This window comes from Bos javanicus, chromosome 10 (assembly GCF_032452875.1).
Source record: "Bos javanicus breed banteng chromosome 10, ARS-OSU_banteng_1.0, whole genome shotgun sequence".
Classification (NCBI taxonomy): domain Eukaryota; kingdom Metazoa; phylum Chordata; class Mammalia; order Artiodactyla; family Bovidae; genus Bos; species Bos javanicus.
In genome coordinates, this window is record NC_083877.1 from 85,825,576 (window position 1) to 85,847,155 (window position 21,580).

A 21,580-nucleotide genomic window follows, 5' to 3' on the forward strand; every position below is an offset into this window, starting at 1 on the left:
GCTGCATTTTTGATATGAAAATTGCTTTCACATTAAGAGAGATACTTTGTGTACAAAAAAATCTTTTCTAAAACAAGCTCACAGTACTTTAACCATTTTACTGGTCTGGGATATGAACAATATCAGTCTCTGAGAGAGGGGGGTTTATTTATTATTCTGTCTTATATTCTTTTACTTATTAACATGCTTTATGAACAGTAATTGGTTCTATCAAATAATCATACCTATGTCTTCTATCAAAGACTTCTATTGGTAATCTCCCTCAAAATAGACTCCTCAATATAGAAGACATATCAATGTCTTCTATCAAAGGCATTCTGTTGGGAATCTTCCTCAAAATAGATTCAGGTGAAATTAGGTTATTTGTGCATTTTGTGAACTACCAAAACTTGAGACTTCATTTATTGTTTTTTTTTTTAAGTTTTTTAAACTAACTATTTTTGGCTGTGCTTGGCCTTCGTTGCATGGGCTTTCTCCAGTTGCGGCGAGAGGGGCTACTCTCTAGTTGCGGTGTGCTGCCTTCTCATCGCAGTGGCTTCTCTGGTTGCAGAGAACAGACTGAAGGCGTGTGAGCTCGGTAGTTGTTATACTCGGACTCGGTTGCCCCTTTCACATGGAATCTTCCCAGACCAAGGATTGAACCCATGTCCCCTGCCTTGGCAGGCAGATTCTTAACCACTGGACCACCAGAGAAGTCTGAAACTTTATTATTGATTTCAGTTTTGAGACTGTACAGACAATTCAGAATATTCATGAACTGGGTCAAGGTGATAAACGTGGGCTGAAAGAAATCATAGGATTCAGAATAACTAAACTGTGCATTTTGCTGGCATTTGAGCCACACTATGAAAAGCAAATGTTTTGTGAATCTCGTAGCTCTTTTACTGTCGGGGAGGGGGAGCAAACTGCTGATGCAACCTGGCCGAGGCTTCTTCGCTAAGGGCTCCTTTCTTTTCTGCCCCTGCCTTCTTGGGTTCTTGTTTGCCTGTATCCTCAGCCAGGGCAGCCTGGACTGCACCTTCAGTCCACAGGGAACAGTGCAGCCACAGCAGGAAAGCAGAGTTCCTTGGCTACGTCCATGTATTTGATGGTTAAGGCTTCCTCTACCGTTTTCCCTTTTACCTACTGGGTGGCTAACCAGCTGGAGGCAACTGCAGAACTACAGCCAAATCTTAAACCTGGCGTTCATGATCTTCCCCTTTTCATCCACTTGAATCTGTAATTTTATTACATCACCACAGGCTACAGCCCTCAGCAATACAGTTCCAACATTTTTAGATGTCAGGGGACCTGTTTCTAGAATTTTCATGTGATCAACAAGCATGTGACATAGGGAACTGACAGCTCCCTCGCAGGCAGATGGAGGCTGCAGAGCTGAGGGCCCGTGTCCACCTGAAGTGCAGCTCCAGCCACGGTGGGCTTGTGCCTGCCTGAAAGGTCTTAAGGAGGCAATAAAACAAACAAGAAACCAGGAGCAGGGCTTTACAGTTTCTCTATTCCATCCTTGTCCTTGCTTCTCTTTATCAATGGCTTTTATCCTTAAAATCTAACTACAGGCCTGGTGGAAGACTGCCAGGCACATTTTTAACAAGCTTGGAGACACTCTTTAAGGCAGAATGTGAAGCAGCAGCAGGGGGCAGTGGAGGAGGCCGGAAGGGAAGGGAGTTCAGCACCAGGTGATCACATGAGTGCAAATTATGAGGCTCAAAAAAGTGGCAAAACAAAACCAAAACCCTCATCCAACTACCCCCAAATTCTGCAAACAAACCAACCAGACAATCATACAATTAATCATTAAATTTTATCCCCTTTATAAATTACAAAATGTAGACATTAGAGGGCAACCTCCTGTGTCCATGGATGCTAATGAATGACCCGTCTTTAGGCTTGAAATCCATCTGGCTCCTCAACTGGAGGGATCACCTGCTCAGGGAAGATGGAGATGCTGATCAGGGCCCCAGGGCCATTCAGTCAAGACCCACCTGGTGCCTATTGCTCACACTCTCTGCTCAAAGGCCTACAGTCAGCATCCCTTGGGTTCCTTACAGACAGTAATTCTGCTCTCTTGGCAGCTCACAAGGAGGCATGGATGCCTGCAGGCCTTGCCCTACATCACATCCTTCTCCTTTCCAAAGAGATGCCAGGCTTGAGCCATTCTGCGAAGTTTAGCAAGATTGGGTTTAGTCTGTGGGCAGAAAGAGAATAACTCCAATTACCAGTATGAAAAGCCAAGGAGCTTACAAGTATTTCCTAATTACGGCTATTCACATTAGTTTGGATTTCTAGTTTCTAGATTCAGAAAAAATTTTAGATTTCCTTAGGATAAGTGCGACTGAAAACTATGTCTAGAGGCACATCTCTTCAGGAATGGGGACAAAACTTCTTTCATTTTTCCATTGTCATATGAAACAAAAAGTTCTCAATGGAGTAAAATGGACTAGATGAGTCAGAAAGCATTAGTACCTGAAAACTCCATGCAAGAAAAGACTTTACAGCCCTCAGCAGGAAAGGTAAGCAAAATAAAAGATTTTGGAAAGCGGACATTCCTATTATGCTCTCGTGTTCTGTTTCATTTAAGATTATAAGGATAGAAATGTTCTTTAATTTAAACCACTTGCCACTTTTATTGAATTATCCACATCATTGTTCCTGGACTGCTGAGTAATCAGGGCCAAAGCATAATGTGAAAATCTCCTAAGCTTGGTTCCTTGCCTGATCCTCAGATCATTACTCTAGAGATCCCTGGAGATGGCTACCATTTCCAACAAGTATTGGATTGGTCAAAAAGTTCATTTGGGGTTTTCTGTACGATGTTATGGAAAAACCCAAACGAACTTTTTGGCCAACCCGATACTATTAAGCAACTGGCTCTTCAGGCTACATTTGCCAGCAATGAATTTGCTGTGTTTTGGCCAACCTTCTGTGGTCCCAGAGAGAACTTCTCTATCTCAGAAAACCTAGAGCTGGTAGGCAACGGATGCTTCGGTCTGTACGTGTGTTAAGCTTAAAAAATGCGAAGGCATCATATGTATAATCAGATAGTTCTGCCTAAACTCCGTTTTGAATTTGAGCTAGAAGATGAAATGGTGAGATTTCCAAAAAAACTTCCAGTATTTTTCAAAACTCTTGTATCGGGGAAAGGATTAAGACAGATTACATTTGGATCACAGGAGCTAGTCTCCTGTTAAGTCATTTCTGTACCTGTTTTTCCTGCTCCAAGTGGTCGATGTTAGCTAATGGCAGCATGGAGGGCCTGCCATGAGCACACTGGAACGGCAGCTGGCACCAGGACAGCGCTTCAATAAGGCGGCAGCTCTCCTCGAAGCTCAGGCCATCGTTAAACTTAATGGCCCCTAAACAAAAGACAGACACACAGTATGGTGTGTGCGGTGGGAAACCCATGCTGGCCCTGGGTTAGAGCTAAATATCTGGGGAGAGACACATGGTTCCTAGGCTTCTTTCATGTGACTTTAATACTGCTTGAAATTGGCCTTTATGTCCATGGATGAAACTAAGGCTTCAGGACTGACTTGTCTCTCAGCTTTCCTAATGGAGTCAATTGTCCTTCTAATCCCTGCAACAGGCATTCCTTAACTTGTTAGGACTTTGCCTTCAGAGTTTTCTCAGAGAGGCAAGAGCAGTACTTTTGCCTACTTCTTAAGTTTGTGAAATCAAGGTCATCTTCCATCCAAAGCCAGTCTATCACCAAGATATGTTTCCCTATAATGTTCACTTTATTTGCTGATTTTTTGTTTCTGTCATAATCTTCTTACTCTAAACTCTCATACTGTCAGAAACTGCCTTTTCGCCTACAGTAATTTACTCAGTCAACAAATATTAAGTATCTACTCTGTGCTGGAGCTATGCCAGGCAGTGAATGAGATGGATGATCACCACCCCCACGAAGCTTACTCTCTAACAGGTGAGACAAACATTAAACAAACAGTTAAACAATAATTAAAATTATTAAGTACTATAAAATATAGAAAATCAAAGAATATATAACAGGAAGACCAAACCCGGTTTAGGAAGGCCAGGGAAGGATTTTGTGGCAAAATGATATTTAATCTGAGACCTTGGGTTAAGAAAAACACGGCTAATTGAAGAATGAGCAGAAGGGCATTTCAGACAGAGGAAAAAGGCCAGTGCAGAATTTAGCACACAAGACCAAGACAAAGAAGCCAGCTGCAATGTGAAGGGCAAAGTGGAGAGTAATGTGAGAAGCAGCTGAAGACCCCTGCAGGCCACAGTAGAGAGGAAGACGGTCATCGTCAGAGCAATGGGAGCCACTGTCCTGTCTTTTTAAGAAGAATGACACGCTCGGAGTTATGTTTCAAGAAGACTCCTCTGGGTGTTGTGGGAAGAAGAATGGCTTGAAGGGAAACCAGGATAGATATGGGAAGACTAAGTCAGAGGACTCAACAGGGGAAGAATCGTTGAGTCCTGGGAGGGGAGGCGGCAGTGGAAACAGATCGCATTAGACACGCTGAAGATACACTTTGCAGGTAGAGATGATCAAATTGGGGATGGAGTAGATACGAGGAGTAAAGATAGGATAAAGCCGGGAGGGGATCTATGGTGTTTGCAGGAGACAAACTAATGAGGGACTGAGGTTGTAAGGCCAGAAAAGACAGGAAGTGAAGAGAGGGGAAGGTTGATGGGGTACCGGGGGGAGATCAAATGGAGGGAGACAGTGTCTGGAGTGGAGACCCCTGAGGTCAAATGAGAGTTGCAGGGGATTCATGTCCCTAAAGTAAGTTCCTCCAACACCGTTTTCTCTATTTTATCATATTACCCTACTCAAGAACCCTCAGTGATTCCTGCCTTCTGTATAAGGGCTAAAGGTGTTGTTGTGACCTTCTAGGATTCTATGCTTCCTCACCAGCCTAACTTCCTGGTCTTCTTTGCTGCTCCTCATATAACCGATTTGCTTCTGCCTTTGATCTCTGCACAGGCTGCTTCCTCCTCTGTACTAAACCTTCCCTTCCTCTGAACCCATGTCCTTCATCTCACTCAAAACTTGACTCAAAGTGCATCTCCTCTAGGAGCTACTCCTCTACTCACATAAGTCAGTCTGCATTATGGCCCACTATATATGTTGGTATTTTGCTTTGTGGGCTTCCCTGGTGGCTCAGTAGTAAAGAATCTACCTGTCAATGCAGGAGACATGGGTTTAACCCCTCAGTCAGGAAGATCCCCTAGAGAAGGAAATGGAAACCCACTCTGGTATTCTTGCCTGGGAAATCCCATGGACAGAGGAGCCTGGCAGGCTATAGTCCACAGGGTCACAAAGAGTTGGACATGATTTAGTGACTAATCAACAACAACAACAAATTTTGCTTTGTAAAAATAATTTTCTAGGGTTCATTTTTAATGTATTGTTTCTTGATCTAAGTTGTACCTTTCAAGAGGCAGATGATAATCATGCCTTCTACTTTCATAACTGTTGAACCCTGCCAGGGCTTAGCATGCAAAGGCACTCAATAGCTGGTGTGTTGAGAGTCTTACCATGGCAGGCTTGGGATGCCAACACCTTCTGGACAGTCAGTGGCAAAGTCCCTTGGATGCCTCCTGTGGTCTGGAGTAGCTAATGCATAAACACATCTATTAATGGAAAAGCCAGTGTAACAATGGAGCCTTCTGTGTGCGGTGCCTCTGTGTGGAACCCCAAAATAAGAGTAAAGCTTACCTCCACTTGTTCTCGAATAAACTCCTACAAAGAGAAAAGGACAACAGACATGAATCTGTTGCTATGTTATAACTGCCCTTTGATAATTTACAAAATATCCCAATTTCCTTCTTTAAAAATATGCCTCTTAAAGAAAAAAGCTCCAGCAATATAGCACTTAGATACAAATAATGTATCTGTGGTAAGGCACTTTGAATATGAAATACCAAGACAACTGAAAGAACTCTTACTGAGTAGAGAATATATTTAGCTACTGAAGCTTTCTCCAGAGATAGCTCATAAACTCATGAAGTTATGTAACTGGCAGCCTAATGACTTGACTAGATATCAGGGAGGTTTCTCGCTGCGAGCTTGTCTGTTTGTATTTATTATCTTGGCTAGAACACGTTTAACATGGCATATAAACAGAATACACAACAGCCATCAACACACCTGTGCACTCAGTATAACACTTGCTTTGATATCAGAAACATAAGTAGTTAGTTCCCACAGGCATTTTTTTGTGTGCAGTAAGTCCCTACAGGTCAAAAAGCTTACTCTTTGAGGCATTTTGCTGGGAAATTTCTTCTCCTTTGCATATCTCTGTCCCTAGGGTAGCCTTTGCAGTAAGAATATCCCTGCAGATGTTAATATTTATGAAAGGACTAAAAAAATTTAAAGCAGACACTATTTCATGTTACTAATTTGTTTAACCTCTGGAGGTTAAAAACTGTTTTGTGATATGGCACATTTAATAATTTCTTTATAAGAAAACAAGGATTTCTTTACTCCTAGAAATGTATAAATTAGCTTCCTGGGAATCCCCTGGTGGTCCAGTGGTTAGGATTCAGTGCTTTCACTCCTGGGGCTTGGGTTCAATCCCTGGTTGGGGAACTAGGACCCCACAAGCCAAGTGGTACAGCAAAAAAAAAAAAAAAAAAATTAGCTTCCCAAGATTATAACATGATAGATTCTTTTTAAACCAGACTCAGAAAATTCTCTTGCCTCTCTCATTTAGACACTAGGACACCATACTTATAAATGAGCTGCTGCTGCGTCGCTTTAGTCATGTCCGACTCTGTGTGACCCCACAGACGGCAGCCCACCAGGCTGCCCCGTCCCTGGGATTCTCCAGGTAAGAACACTGGAGTGGGTTGCCATTTCCTCCTCCAATGCATGAAAGTGAAACGTGAAAGTGAAGTCACTCAGCCGTGTCCGACTCTAGCGACCCCATGGACTGCAGCCTACCAGGCTCCTGCAAAAGTACTGGAGTGGGGTGCCATTGCCTTCTCCATATAAATGAGCAGTTACCAAGAACTAGGAGGGTAGATATTATATATTTTTTAAAAGCCATGCATTTTCCCAAACAAACCTAAACAGATCTCATTATACCTGACCCACTAACAAAATTTAGTGTGGTTACAGATCAAATCCTAACTTTGCTATTCTCTCTTTTGCTTATCTATCTGGGAGTTGTAAAACATTAGTAAGCCTGGGGAAGAGGAAATGGATCTTACCCTCTGTTCATTTCATATTTCAGTAGTTCAATTAATGCTAGATAACTTGAATAATATTTAAAAGGCACATTCATTAAGCTGGAGGGTCGAACTTTATAGAAAGATGTCTTAGTTTGATCCTTCAACTGCTAGGATCCAAGTAACTACCACTTCTTCAAGATGCCAGAACTTTTCCTGCTTCTTTCAGAATCGACAAAATCTCTCCTGATCAGCCTGACTTAACATAATCAAGATTTGCTGAAACCATAAGCCCTGTTTCAGTCTGAGGTAAACTTCTTACCAGTCGTCTTTGAAGTCACTTTAGGGAAAGTTTTTATTATAATTTTCTCGTTAAATACTTAAGGATTGAATTACAATAAAAGATTTGAGCAGATCCTATCTGTTGGATTTAAGACAGTTTGGAAGAGAAGCCTTGGCGAAAATAAGCCGTGGAGGGAGAAAGGGGCCCCTGCTGAAAGCCGGGCAGAGGTGGTCTGATCAAAGGGCGATTCTGGGAAGGCTCAAGTCAAGGTGATCCCACAGCTGGCCCGTCAGCTGCCTCTTCCTCTCAAATGTCTTCTCACGCTTAGCCGACACACCTGCTCAAGTCTCTCCTGTCCGACAAGAAACAAAAATCTTTCCTCCACGGGTGTCCTGCCCCATACTTCCTGACACCCCACCCCTTTTGCTGTTGCCCCATCTCTTCTGTACATTGCCAGAGTCCTTGGGAGAGCGGCCTCCATAGCTCCCCCTTCCCCTCACTCCTGCCCACCCTTAAGAATGGGTTCCTCAAGGCAGGCAGTGTCCCCCGAAGCCAAGTCCAACTTCTCAGGCTTTACTCTCTGGCCACCGTTGACCATTCCCTTCTTGCTGAAAACTTCCCTTGGTGGTGGCAGTATTACTTTTCCCTGGTTTTCCTCCTCCTCTCACCAAATATTTTCAGCCATCCTTTACGGTCTCTTCTTTTTAGCGCTAGCGTTCCGGACTGTTGCCAAAACATATACACCCTGAATGCTGGTGTTCCACAGGCCCTGCACTTTGCTCTCTTTTTCTTCTTCATATTCCCCTGGAACAATCTCACGTCCTTTAGATGCTTTTCCAGCTTCTGATATTATCAAAATATAAACAGTTGACCATCACAGGAGTCGAACAATGCAGGAGTTAGGAGCACCAGCTCTCTTCATGGGAGAAAATCCTTGTATAACTTTACAGTCAGCCCTCCACAGACGCACCTCCACATCTGGGAACTCAACCAACCGACCGCAGATCCTGCAGTAGGGTAGGGTGTATTTTTCTAAAAGAATCTGTGTATCTGTGGACCTGCACAGTTCAAACCCATGCTGTTCAAGGGCCATATAACTCTACAGTGTTAACTCCCAAACAGATACTACAGCCCGAATTCTTTCCCAAGTGCTGGATCTGGCCTGTCTATCCACGGCGCACCTTCATCTGAAGGCTCGTGGTCTAACTCCTCAGCCAAGGGTACTCTCCTCCTCCATTCCCTTTTTTTGTCAAAAGCACCATCCCTCCAGTCGACCAAGCGAGAACCCTCAGAATCATGACTTATCTTTTCTCCTCTTTCTCTTTTGCATTCTCTTGATTACCAGGTCCTCTCGATGCTGCCTTCCAGATTACGTTTCATATACGTCTCTCTTCTCCACTCCCATTGCTACTGGCTTAAGTCAAAGCTTCATCCTGTCCTACTGGCCCTAGCCCCTCAGGTGCTCTCCATCTCAAATCTTTCCTATATCCGTCTATCCCACAGTTTACCCACTAAATCTGTCTTCTACCTTTTGTTTTCAGATGTTCTTACTACAGTAATTCAGGTGTCTGGAAAAAATGATAGACTTGAGTTGATATGGATTTGCCTGTGTTCCAAACTGAAAGAGCTAAAGAAGCAATTAAGAAATCACAATGAATTAAAAAAAAAGGACACCATGAAAAAAGGACAGGTGGGAGAAGAGGGCTGGAAGATAAAAGGTGGTGATTTTATGTACAGTTTACGAAGAGAACAGAAGAACAAATTACTGTTAGTTACGTATGCAAGTTAAAATTCCCCTTCTAAACCAGGAGAGGGGAAAACAAGACACACAGAGGAAACTTTAATAGAAAACAGGAAAGAAAAGACAACAAATACAAAATAAATCATGTTTGTTTTAAAAAAAAACATGTAAGTATTTAAAGTGCAATGCTAAAGTATACTTTACTCTTCTTCACTGGCTGCCTACAGGATACAATGCAAACTATTTAGCTGAATATGCTGAATCCCTTGATGAGTTGGCCTTGACCACCTACCTAGGCTCATCTAGGCCCACCACTATCCTGTGTATATCTTAATACAAGCCATGTGTATTGGTAGCTCCCTAAGCACAGGATCTGCTTCAAGTCTCTGATATCTGTCTAGAATGACCTCCACTCTTCTATACTTGGCAGGCTCCCACTGTTCTACAAGACTTTTCCTAAAACAAATAAAAAAAGGCTTTTCTTTTGATAGTTCCCTTGGCCTCCACTCTTCTGGGCACAGTAAATATTCTGTATTGCCATAACACTTTTGAACATACCTCTGCTGGCCAAATTTCACTGCAGTATAATTTAAATATCCTTCCTCACCTTGAGCTAATTCATCTTTGAATCTCTGGAACCTGGCAGACAGCAGGTATTTCATAAATGCTTGTTGAATAAAAGATGAATATAGAGAATTTCTAAACAAAGGAGGAGGTTATTAGCAAGCATCCGTTTTCTCAGCATCTGCAGCTGTGTCTCACCTCCACAATGCCCTTGGTCACAGTAGATCTTCCTCTTCGAAGTTCACTGGCTTCTCTTTCTACAAAACAGAGTGGTACTTTTCCTATGAGGACCAGTGAATCACTGGTGTCTGGAAATACAATTTCAAGGCCCAGATCTTCCAGATTTTTGTGGTAACACCTAAAGAGAACCTCAAATGTAAAACAGCTACTTCATTCACATTTCAGCATTGGTTCCAAATACTTGATAGTTTCTCAAAAGCTGCCATGAGCTTTAAAACTTGCACTGTTTTCCTCACACTTGTGTTTGTTTAGGATTTTATTATCAAATTTCCTTTTTGAATTATAGTAACCTTTATTTTTTCCCCTCTCTTCCACTGAATCAATTTGCTTCTGTGTCTTATTCCTGAATTTTTATTCTCCGCTGAGGGATTGCTAACTACTCCTTGCTGGCACTTAAAGAAGTCTGGCACAAATAAAAGGGCTGAGAATGTTTTGAATCAGCACTAAAGCAGGGAGGTAATTAACAGCCCCAGGAACTGAGAAGTTCTGATTAACGGGATGTAAATAAATGGATCTGCCTCTAATATAAATTATGCCCCAGAGAAAAAGCTTTATTGGCAGTCTCATATTCCCCATATTAAATAAATTTAGAGACAATTCTCTCTTTTTCATTTCCAATAATCTATGCCGCCCCAAAGTAGGAAAATGCCCTACCTTATGACTCATTATATGATTTGCCCCCTCCTTGGGGCCTGGGGTTTTACTTTCTTCCCAGTATGATTATGGTGATGAAAACTAAGAATCTAGAATGCACCAAGGCAAAGCAGAATGGAAGCAATTACTGCAGTAACTTTGCTTTCAGAAACAGCACAACATAAATACTGACTGTTCCAAGGAATGGTAAGAGTACTCTAAGCCAACTTCTGGAAAGAATTACCAGAGAAACTATATCCTTTACTCAACAGCTGTGATATAGCAGAAAGAATAGCATTTGGAGTCAGACAACCTGCCTGTGAGTGCCTGCTCCATCACTTAATATTTGCTATGACCTTGAACAAGTCATGTAAACCTCATCTGAGAAAAGGAACGATAGTTATGTTTATACCTCACAGAATTAGTGTGAGGATGCACCTTAGCTACATCACATCCTCATGGTGGTACTAACCGTAAGAGTCTCCTTTGTTCTTCTGTCACTGTTATCTCTAGTGGAGGACTTACAATGGAAGACAGTAATTTTTTTCGACCAAAGCCTTGTGGCTGTTGCTTCTCATAGGAATCTATTGGGAGAAAGATGAACAGGTTAAGAGCAAGAAGTTGAAGTCTTCCAGATTCAGATAAAAATGAAGATTCAGTCATGGGGTTATTATAGTACTTAGCAGCATGTTCAATGTTCAGTTTTAGGCTCTGAATTTCCATTATTAAAGTCAAACTAGTAAATATCTAGTTTGTCTACTCATTTTAGCAGTATTTTCTTAAATAAAAAATATAAGACTTAAATCTTACATTCAAATGAACAATGCAGTGATTCGGTAGGCAGTCAACAAATGTGGTTTCAATAACAGAGGTTGACTAATATTGGGGAAGATCCCCTGGAGGAGGGCATGGCAACCCACTCTAGTATTCTTGCCTGGAGAATCTCATGGTTAAAGGAGCCTGGCAAGCTACAGTACATAGGGTTGAAAAGAGTTGGACACGACTGAGTGACTAAGCACAGCACAGCACACACAACCCAAGGCTCAAGAAGGCACCTCCTTTCCTTCAGAAGGATTGCCCAGTCTCTGATGAGAATTACTACTATTCTCAAATGGTCCAGGGCCTACAGCAAGTGAGTTTTTCTAACACTGCTTTTACTCTATCCTTCCCAACTCTTAGGTCTTCATTTTCTAAGGAAAAGTGAAAAGCGACATCATTGCCATTCCAGTCCATGAAATACCTCCCAAGTCTTCACCCATTTGGTTATTACTTGACCACAGGAGTAACGATTTCCTGGGTATTTTACATCATCTTGGGGACACACAGCCGCATGATGAAAATGGGTAGCAAAAATTAAAAAGCACATATTGACTTTGGAAGAATACGTAGCAAATTAGTGATGCAGGTTGCCTTTGGGGAGAGAAACTAGGTGCGATGAAGGACAAGGGTAGAAAAGAAACCTTATTTTATTCCCTTTTTGTACCTTTCAGACTGGAACCTGTTCAATTATACTACCTATTCAAAAACAAATTAAATTTTAAAATAGAAACAAAATATATTGGGCCTTCTGAGCTGCTGGTGGTCTCTGCCTAATTAACTGTGAAGATAAACCACAATCACATGGGCATGTGGAGGGGCATATCTTTGTACTGAATGTTGTAATAAAGTAGCCGAATCTTTAGGGCTGATGGTAAGTATATGGCAAATATGCCTTTGACCATGTAAGTAAGATCCACAGGTTTCAATTAGTAAAGTGAACTACTACATTCTCTTAATTGTAAAAGTCACTCCAATAGGCTTCAGCTTCATTTTTTTAGGGTTTTTTTTTTTTTTTAAACGTACAATTCATCTTTTTCACCACAGTCACCATTAGGCAAACCCTTTCAGGTACATTAATTCTGCTGGGGAGTCTTGAATCTTTCCTAGGCCTCAGCAGATCCTTACCAATGATCAGCTGCTCCAATCGGATGCGCTCGTGGGCAGCGTGCTGGTCCACCAAGACTAGCAGGTTTCCACCTAGAAGACCAGCAAGCACCACTGGGTTTCAAATTCTCAGGTCAAGATTAAGATAATCATGTTGTGTCGAGGGAGGAAAGGTTAATCCAAACTATTTAACAACATGAGCATAAGAGAAGCATACAAACTATGTAGCAACAACTGCTGCTTTTCTTTCCCAAAAAGTATTATGGGAAAAACTAAAATGTATCTCTGATGAGAAACTCTTTGGTTCATTAGTATTTCATTTCTAAAATATGTGTGAATTTAATGTTTAAATACTGACTTTGCTTTTTTAATTCAAATTTGATACAGTGAAGGATCATTAAACTACATATTTTTTAATCAGCTGACCTTGATTTGCAAGCTACTCCAGAACCCATGAAGAGTGTAATTCTACTATACTTTAGATCAGAGGTCAGCAATTTCTTTTCTGTGAAAGGCTAGACAGTAAATATTTTAGGCTTTTGGGACACGTGGTTTCTGACACAACTATTCAAATATTCATTCTGAACCAAAGAGGCCATAGACGATCTGTGAATGTTGTAGCTGTGATGCAATAAATGTTATAGACACTGAAATATTACCTCATATAATTTTTTAAAATTTATTTATTTTAATTGGAGGATAATTACTTTACAATACTGTGATGGCCTCTGCCATACATCAACATGAATTGGCCATAGAATTTCATATAATTTTAATGTGTTAAAAAATATAACTCTTCCTTTGCTTTTTTTCAACTAGTTAAAAATGTAGTACACCTGAAACTAATGTAACACCGTAAATTAACTACATGTCAATTAAAAAAAAACAAACAACATTCTTATCGCTCTGGATGTTACAGAAATAACTGTCTGGATCTGGCCCCAGGCCACAGTGTGCCTTGCTTTAGACTCAGGCTTCACAAACTTTGAAGAGTAGACAAATCACCTGGGTATCTTACTAAGAGGCAGATTCTGATTCAGTAGGTTAGGAATGGGACACGAGATTGTGCAAGTCTAACAAACTCCCATGTGATGTCATTTACTGACCTTGATTTTGAGTAGCTAGGCTTTAAACTCTCAAGTACATCAGAGGAAACAGATTGTCCTGACCCCAAAGCCAAACCTACAGGGAAATCCTTTTCTCACTGACAGGAGGACTGATCTCGATGAGATTAGTACATCATTTTACCTTGTAATTTTATTACTTTTGGCCAAAGGGCTGACATTTATTGTTACTGATTATACTGAAATAAGAGTTCTCCTCTTGAATTTGATCAAACGAGATAATGTCTGTTTTTCCTGTTTCTACTAAGATAAAAAAACTGTTTCTATGACACCATCAAATTCATGGCATAAGAGCTTCAGACTTAAAAAAAAAGATTATGTAATTCTTCTGACAGCATTTTCCACCACATAACAGGCCCCCAAATGCTGAATTTTAAGCTCCTTTGAGGATAGGAGGAGTTGCAGCTGGTTGTGATGAATACTGAACATGCTATGCTGTATTGGGCAAAACAATGGAATAAATAATAAATTATGAGGGAGTAACCTCAAACTCAAAACTACAACCAGTGTAAATTACCAAAAGTCAAGAACTCTAAGAAATCAATCCTGCACCTCACTCTGGAGGGAAGACTTATAGTCTACAAAATGTTCATGACATTTTCCATTCCTTGAATGAAGCAGAATATATGAAAAGTAATTTACTTGTGTCAGAGCTATATTTTTGATATTTCAAAATAACAGAATAGAAGCTTCATAAGGACAAGGATTTTTGTCTGTTATATTCCCAGCATGTACAACAGCACCAAGCACATCATAGGCACTCAGTAAATATTTACAGAATAAATAAATGAACCCTTATTCTTTAGAGTATCATAATTATAGGTGAAAACATGCAATAAAAATGCCATTATATGGCATTAATTTCACTATAATTTAAAACAATTCTATGTCCATTACAAAAATTAGTGCAAATATTAAAATAAAATTAAGACAATTATAGGAATACATTGCTTTTGGTATTGATGAGCAATAAAAACTCATTTTGATTAAAAAAAATTTTTTTAATCTAATACATACTCCTTGGTGGTAGCCAATCAACATAGTAATCAATTCTCTTGGAACTGCAAGAGACATTTAAATATCTGGAGATTTGGTGGCTATACCCATTTCAGGTGCCACGGTAGAGATTTTGGTATTAAACAACAAAGAATTTCAGGTAATCAAATATTTAGAAACAGTAAGACTACTAGATTTTGACATTTACTAATGCTACATTTATGACAATAATGATAATTTTTGGTTACTTTACCTCTGGTCTATGATGATATTTATCAAATAAATTTATACTGTAACAAGATAAAAGAGAACATTTTGAAAAGCAAAGAGAATGAACCACTTTCAAACTTTAGAAGCTCTCTCCTGCAGGCCTACCTATCAGATGCCAACCCCTGCAGGCGTGCTCAGGACTCTCAGGCACTCAGGCCTTTTCCAGAGCCTGACAGGATCTAGCATTCCTTGTAAATAGCTCAAAGCTCTCCCAGTTTAAAAAAAAAAAAAAAAAGCTTTCACCCTCCCTAGTCTCTCTTCCATGTCACAGATTTCGGAGTCTCTGCTAGAGGTGTAATATCCAACCACATTCCTGATACATTCTTGAACATTTCAAAGGTATTTCAGACCAAACTCATGATTTTCACCCTCCTTGCCTGCTTCTTCTTCAACCTGGTCCTGTAGCATCATCCAGCTAGAGGTCAGAAAACCAGAAGTCCTTTGATATCCCTTCCCTATGTCCAACCCATCACCGAGTCCTACTGACTTATCTCCTAAATATCTTTCTTTCCAGGCCACCTCCCCATCATTCCTTAGATACTGCAACATCCTCCTAACACTCTCTCTGCAGCTACTAGGTCTCCACCTCCACACCTGCTCCACGCTCCACACTATATAGCCAGAGCAGTATTTTCAAAATGCAAATGTGGGGTCTTCCCTGGTGGCCCAGTGGTTAAGAATCCACCTACCAATGCAGGGGACAGGGATTCGATCCCTGGTCGGGGAATAAGATCCCACATGCCATGGGGCAACTAAGCCTGCAAGTCCCAACAAGAAAAGTCTGTTCATGGCAATGAAAACCCAGCACAGCTGGGGAAAAAAAAAAAGCGAATGTGATGTGACACGTGCCACTGTGAAAACAAACAATAAAAAATAAAACAAAAAGCCTTCAATTGTTTCCTATTGGTACTGGGATGAAGACAATGCCTGTCAATGGTCTTTAAGATCTGGCTGTGACCTACATGTCTAGCCCATCTCCCTGCTCTCACACAAGGAAGGGCTTGCCCTGCTTCCTCTCACTGAAGGAGCAGGAAGCACGAATTGCATGTTATTCCCTCTGCCCAGAACACTTTTCCCTCCCTTCTTTACCTAGTTAACTTATACTTCAGATCTCTCTTTACCAACAGAACCCTCTCTGACCTCCTCACTAAATCAAATCTCCTAGTACAGGTTCTCACAGCATCTTGTTTCTCTCCTCCATAACACTAGAGTTAAAACATTAATGTTTGTGTAACTTGCATGTATATTGTGTCCCACCATTGTGTCTCTAGCAGAGTCCCTCACATGCAGTAGGTACTCAATCAATATCTGTTGAATGAGTTAATGTTATTATTTACAAATTATTATTGTTTTATTAAAGCAGGTCACCAAGAGGTTATATGTTAACTCTTCATAAACCTAACAGAGTTCATCATATTAACTTTCTATTATTATAAAGCAATCGTATTAAAACATTATTAAAAATTTAGAGAATATAAAATATTTTAAAGAGTAAAAGATGAAATTTCCCCTTTGCCCATTTCTATTCTCACTCCCAAGGTAACCATTCTTAATAATTTAACATGTATCATACACACACACACACACACACACACACACACACATGTCTATGTGTATGTACATAAAACTACATGTACTTAAAACTATTGTTTCATAATATATTTTCATAATTTAGATTGGTTTTCCCTAATCTGGCCAAATCATTGAAACTGTATCATGTATAAAAAATAACCTTAAAAGGAGACTGTCAGAAGACCAGCTGGTCACTAAGACTAAGCCCATTCTTACCTGCCTCACCATTCTCTTCAGTCTTAGTGCTCATTAAACAGGCAATAAACTTGTTATCCACTTGCTGGAGAACCTGCCATACATTCAAGTAAGTGGAACAATACTAATTATAAGTTAACAATGGCTTATCTGCATAGAGAGAGACAAAATTGCACTTAATTTAAAGTTGTTTGTGTTATAACATTCATATCTAAGACTGAGGAGAGGTGCGGATGAACCTGCAGGAGTTCGAGGTCATCATTAGGAAGGATAAAGAATAGACATGTAGAGCAAGTAGAAGACAAAAGGAAAGACTACAAGGGAACAGACTGAAGCAACTCATAGGGTTATGTTAATAAAACTTCAGAGTAGACTTGAAATGTTCCCAACAGAAGGACTCTTAATAACAAGTAATATGACCAGAGAATTATTAATATGACCAGAGACTGCCAACAAATAGGGCTGAAAAAAATTTGGAAAATGTATGCAAAAAAATGTATACAAAAAGTGGAAACCATTTTTGTAGGAGCTGGTACATTAAGGCAGTAAGTTAACAGCCACTGGTGGCTGGAGACCTTGGTGGCTGCCCTCTACCTAGATCAGTCTCAGCTTCTAATTTGTTTCCATACCGAAAATAAGAAGATGAGGACAGCCTGAGTGGTGTAGAGAGAGGGCAAACTAGAAAAAGGGTCCCTTGTGTTAACTTCTCAATCTGGGATCTCCTAAGCCATGTCATTTGTAGCCTCATACAATAGAGGGCCATTTAAAAACGGGCATCATTGCACATTTAAGGACAATGTCTCTACATTACTTAAGTAAGTAAGTGTTAGTTGCTCAGTTGTGTCCAACTCTGCAACCTATGGATTATAGCCCACCAGGCTCCTCTGTCCATGGAATTCTCCAGGCATGAATACTGGAGTGGGTTTCCATTCCCTTCTCCAGGGAATTCTCCAAACCCAGGGATGAAACCCAGGTCTCCTGCATTGCAAGCAGATTGTTTACCATCTGAGCCACCAGGAAAGCCCAAATTTATGTCAACTACATTACTTAGTTGACTTATAAATTGTCAGTATAGAAAGTCAATATATAATCCTTGAAACTGTGTGCCTGAATCCATAATTCATCACTCCAAACTTGCTCACCCCACTAAGGATGTTTTTTTTTTTGGTAATTGATGGCATCACCGACTCAAGGGACATGAGTCTGGGCAAACTCTATGACACAGTAAAGGACAGGGTAGCCTGGCATGCTGTAGTCCATGGGGTTGCAAAGAGTTGAACATGACTTAGCAACTGAATAATAGCAATTATAATTAGTCCTTTGCTTTTTCTTCTGATGATAAAAGTTTTAGTACGATTAAAAAGAACACATGTGCCTTGATCAGGGTGGTCTATATCATTAAGTAAATCCAATTTCACATGAGTTAGCCTAGCTTAGGCTATATATATAATATATATATATTAATGAGATTTCAAAGGCAACCTTTACCTGCATTGAGTGAATCATTTCTTTGGTGAAACGATAAGGATACAAGATGTTGTGAATTTTAACTGCTAGGCTCTCAGCTTGGCCGCTGCTTACGTCAACAGCAACCTAGAAAGACCCAGAACAAATGTCATTTACGTTGTAATCTTTTATGTCTGCAGAACTGTTTTACCAAAGATTTCAAAGTGCTTTAATAACATTCATTTTCACAGAACCTATTAGAGGTGGGTTGAATTCAGGGAACTTATAAAAATTCAAAGGGCTCTATGAATTTTTACTCTTGAATAATAATTTTTGTTTATACACAAAATTACTGACAAAAGCCCAGTTCTTTCAGAACAACAATTTGCCTGTGCTTCATAAGCATGTCCTTAAAGACATCTTAACTGATCAATCAGTAACAAATGCTCATCCGCTCTGCACCCTCATTACAACACACAAAGCGCACTGTATGATCACCCACTGAGGAGAGGATGCATACTCAGGTTCAATGATGAAGATTCGGGTACAAAGCAGAAGACTCACCGCTTTATCTAATGATAACAGTTTTTATTACCATCACCCTAAGTACTTGGCCAAAGCTGCAAGTCAGGGTTTCTGAGAGTGGTAAACACATTCACTATTCACACACTGATGACACGGGTCTAAAGTATCATCCAAAGTGACCAAGCTTCCAAACTGCTACGAATTCTGATTCTTCCTCTCTATGTTAAATATTAATTTCCAAATACATTATTTGGAAACATGCTCACTTTCCCTTCATAATTACAAATCAATATAGTCATTCATGCCCACCCCCAATTTAAATGAAATTCAAATTTTAAAATAACATGCAAAGAATAAGTGCTGCAGACCTACCTCTGGATAACGGGCAAATACTGGATTGTCCCATTCTGAGAACAAAGATTGAAGTGATTCAGGACCAAAGGCATCGTCCCCAGTAGCTAGAGCAAAAGGGGACAAGGAAAGTTGGCATCAAGAGCCTCAGGGAAGAGGGCGCATGGTGTGTCACGCTTGGTGCAGTGCAGCCTCAAGACCAAAGATCAGACACCGTGTTCCCATATTCTGCACATGTGAAGTGATGGCTGTATCTCTAAATTGTTTTTATCTGTTATTTCTTAAACTAGGGTTGATGACTATTCTTCTGGCATTATAGCTTTTTCTATAAACTATTTTCAAGAGATATTTCAGAATATAAGTCCACAAGAAACTGGTTCAAATTAGTAGCCCCACTTTTTTAGGTAAAAATATACCTTATCTATTTTTAGAAACAACGAAAACAAAAATGATAAATGCAGTTTTTTTTTGAAGATAAGAATTTTGCTTATATAAAACTACTGCAATATGGAGTCAATGCCAATATTTGAAAATAAGAAACATTTTTCTCAATCACAAGACACCACAGACTGTGCCTAATCAACCAGCATTGACCTCGTCTGGAAAAGTAATTTCTGATCTAAATGCATGCACTGAATTAACTTAGTTCTGCTGTGAAACAGGACCACAGGGAGTTCCTGGTTCCAGGAAGGCACAGCTGGCACTGATCAAGCTCAGCAACACAGCCCTGCTTTGTTTTCTCTGAGCTGGTGGCACAGTATGTACTGGGTGTTCCGGCGATCTCTGTTAATGCCCCTACCTCTGTTATTCTGTCTCATCACAGTCCTCTCTTCCCGAGCTCTAGGAAGGAAAGGAAGAACAAGGTCGCTTCTAAAGGGATGACACCTGTACTGAGATCCTAAATATAAAAAAGAAAAAAACTAGACATTTGAACTCAAAATATACACTATTAAAATAATGGTTTCCTAAAATCTCTTTCTGTACCAACTGAATTAAGACATAAGGCAGACTAGTAAACACTAGATTGAGTCAGAAGTTTTTTAAATGAAATTATTCTGCTAATTTAGGAATCTCCCCTAGCGCTTAGTCCTACTACCCATCTATACCAGACAGAATGAAGACCTAGAAAAGATCCCCCAATGGACACACTCTTTTTCGCAAGACGTATGTGTCTATCATAGCATTTACCTCATCCTATTAGTACGTTTGGATGGTTGTCCTCCCTAATAGTCTGGACCATTGAAAGCAAAGCCAGTCAATATGCAACACAGCAGCCCCAAGCATGGTGTGGATCACAAATGAGTGAATAAATAAAGAGACGAATGAATGAAAAATTTTCAGTTTAAATTCCAATGTCCAGTAAGATGTTGCCCAAATTCTGCCCTCCTCTCTGAGGATGATCAAATTTGAGTTTTAGAGACAATGTCGAATTTGACAGTTTCAAACAGGAGTAAAACATGATGAAACTATTATTTCAAAAAGATAAATCTGTTGGACAAAAAATGGAGAGAGATTAACTAAGAATGATAAAAGTGTGAGGTGAAATAAAGTTGTGTCCCTGTCAATAGAAAGGACAGAGTTGAAGACATTTTAAAGAAAAATAACTACCAGGGCTGGAGACTTGACAACCACTCCTTAAAATTACCTTTGTAGAGCCTTTCTTCTGTGCAGTTAAATCTACCTCTTAACAGTTCATCTCATGTAACCTTTTACATGAGGCTCAACCATGTCCTAAATGTTCTGCTACACACCAGCCATTTGCAGAATGGCAGCCAACCCTCACCCCACCTCTGAATGAAGGGTGCTTAGAAGCCATTTTTCTTGGAACTAGCTCCTAGATCCCAAATACTTAGTTTTTCATTATGAATCTCTGACTTAACATGACTCTCAAAGGTTCACTACAAGACATGCTAATCCAGAAATTAAGTAGGCTGAAGCATTTTAGACATGTAGATTTATTTAACAGGAACAGATGTTCATGTTCAGTATAGCCAGCCAAGATTTCCTCCTTTTGTTTTAGAAACAACCATCTCAGTTCAATAATATCCAGTTATTTTTTGTCACCATATCAGAAGCAATTGTATTTCAGAAAGATGACGTGCCAGTGCCTTAGATTTACCTTTGATTAGCATTCAGTATAAATCAGGACACAAAACTACATACGCTGAAAAACACGTGTCTTTAAGAGCCACGTGATAGTCTCAGGAGCAGTACTGAAGAAAAAGATTTTTTTCTATTTAATACTTTGAAAGTTACTACAATGATTACTTTTTTTCACAAGGGAAAAAAACTGGAAACCACTGAAAAATAAAAGTCTTATTTAACCTTAAATGAATCAGAGCCTCCTGCTAGAGATATTTATCCTAGGGAGAAATGATAAGTTAATTTGGAACTACCTTCATACAATTTACATTCTTTTGCAACATTCAAGGCTTAATACAGATGAACATTTAATGTTTATCCTTCTGATGCAAAACCAAGATTACTGCCAGATGGAAATCAGTTTTACCATCTCCCAACATCTGGCTCTCAACACGCTGCCAAAATAATGTCACTTTTAATGTTGACTGAGAC

General features: G+C 40.0%; 1 protein-coding gene across 5 annotated transcripts in view; it reads right to left on the reverse strand.

Moving 5' to 3' along the window:
- Nucleotides 1–691: 691 nt before the first annotated feature.
- The window catches only part of MLH3 (mutL homolog 3), a 28,550-nt gene continuing 7,661 nt past the window's right edge, over nucleotides 692–21,580 (reverse strand). The window contains exons 3-14 of one of the 5 annotated variants that reach the window (XR_009738820.1): nucleotides 19,806–19,904; nucleotides 19,028–19,113; nucleotides 18,173–18,277; nucleotides 16,706–16,778; nucleotides 12,549–12,620; nucleotides 11,077–11,188; nucleotides 9,930–10,089; nucleotides 5,690–5,713; nucleotides 5,509–5,587; nucleotides 3,202–3,353; nucleotides 2,047–2,185; nucleotides 692–1,923 (exon numbers count right to left, since the gene is read on the reverse strand). Coding sequence is in view for 4 of the 5 variants with exons in the window: in XM_061429483.1 (XP_061285467.1) it covers nucleotides 2,108–2,185; nucleotides 3,202–3,353; nucleotides 5,509–5,587; nucleotides 5,690–5,713; nucleotides 9,930–10,089; nucleotides 11,077–11,188; nucleotides 12,549–12,620; nucleotides 16,706–16,778; nucleotides 18,173–18,277; nucleotides 19,028–19,113; nucleotides 19,806–19,904 (1,040 nt within the window). In the remaining variant the exon portion in view is untranslated. Of the gene's footprint in view, nucleotides 2,186–3,201; nucleotides 3,354–5,508; nucleotides 5,588–5,689; nucleotides 5,714–9,929; nucleotides 10,090–11,076; nucleotides 11,189–12,548; nucleotides 12,621–16,705; nucleotides 16,779–18,172; nucleotides 18,278–19,027; nucleotides 19,114–19,805; nucleotides 19,905–21,580 lie in introns of those variants that run through there. The other 4 variants (XM_061429483.1, XM_061429484.1, XM_061429485.1 and 1 more) reach the window with 4 other exon arrangements.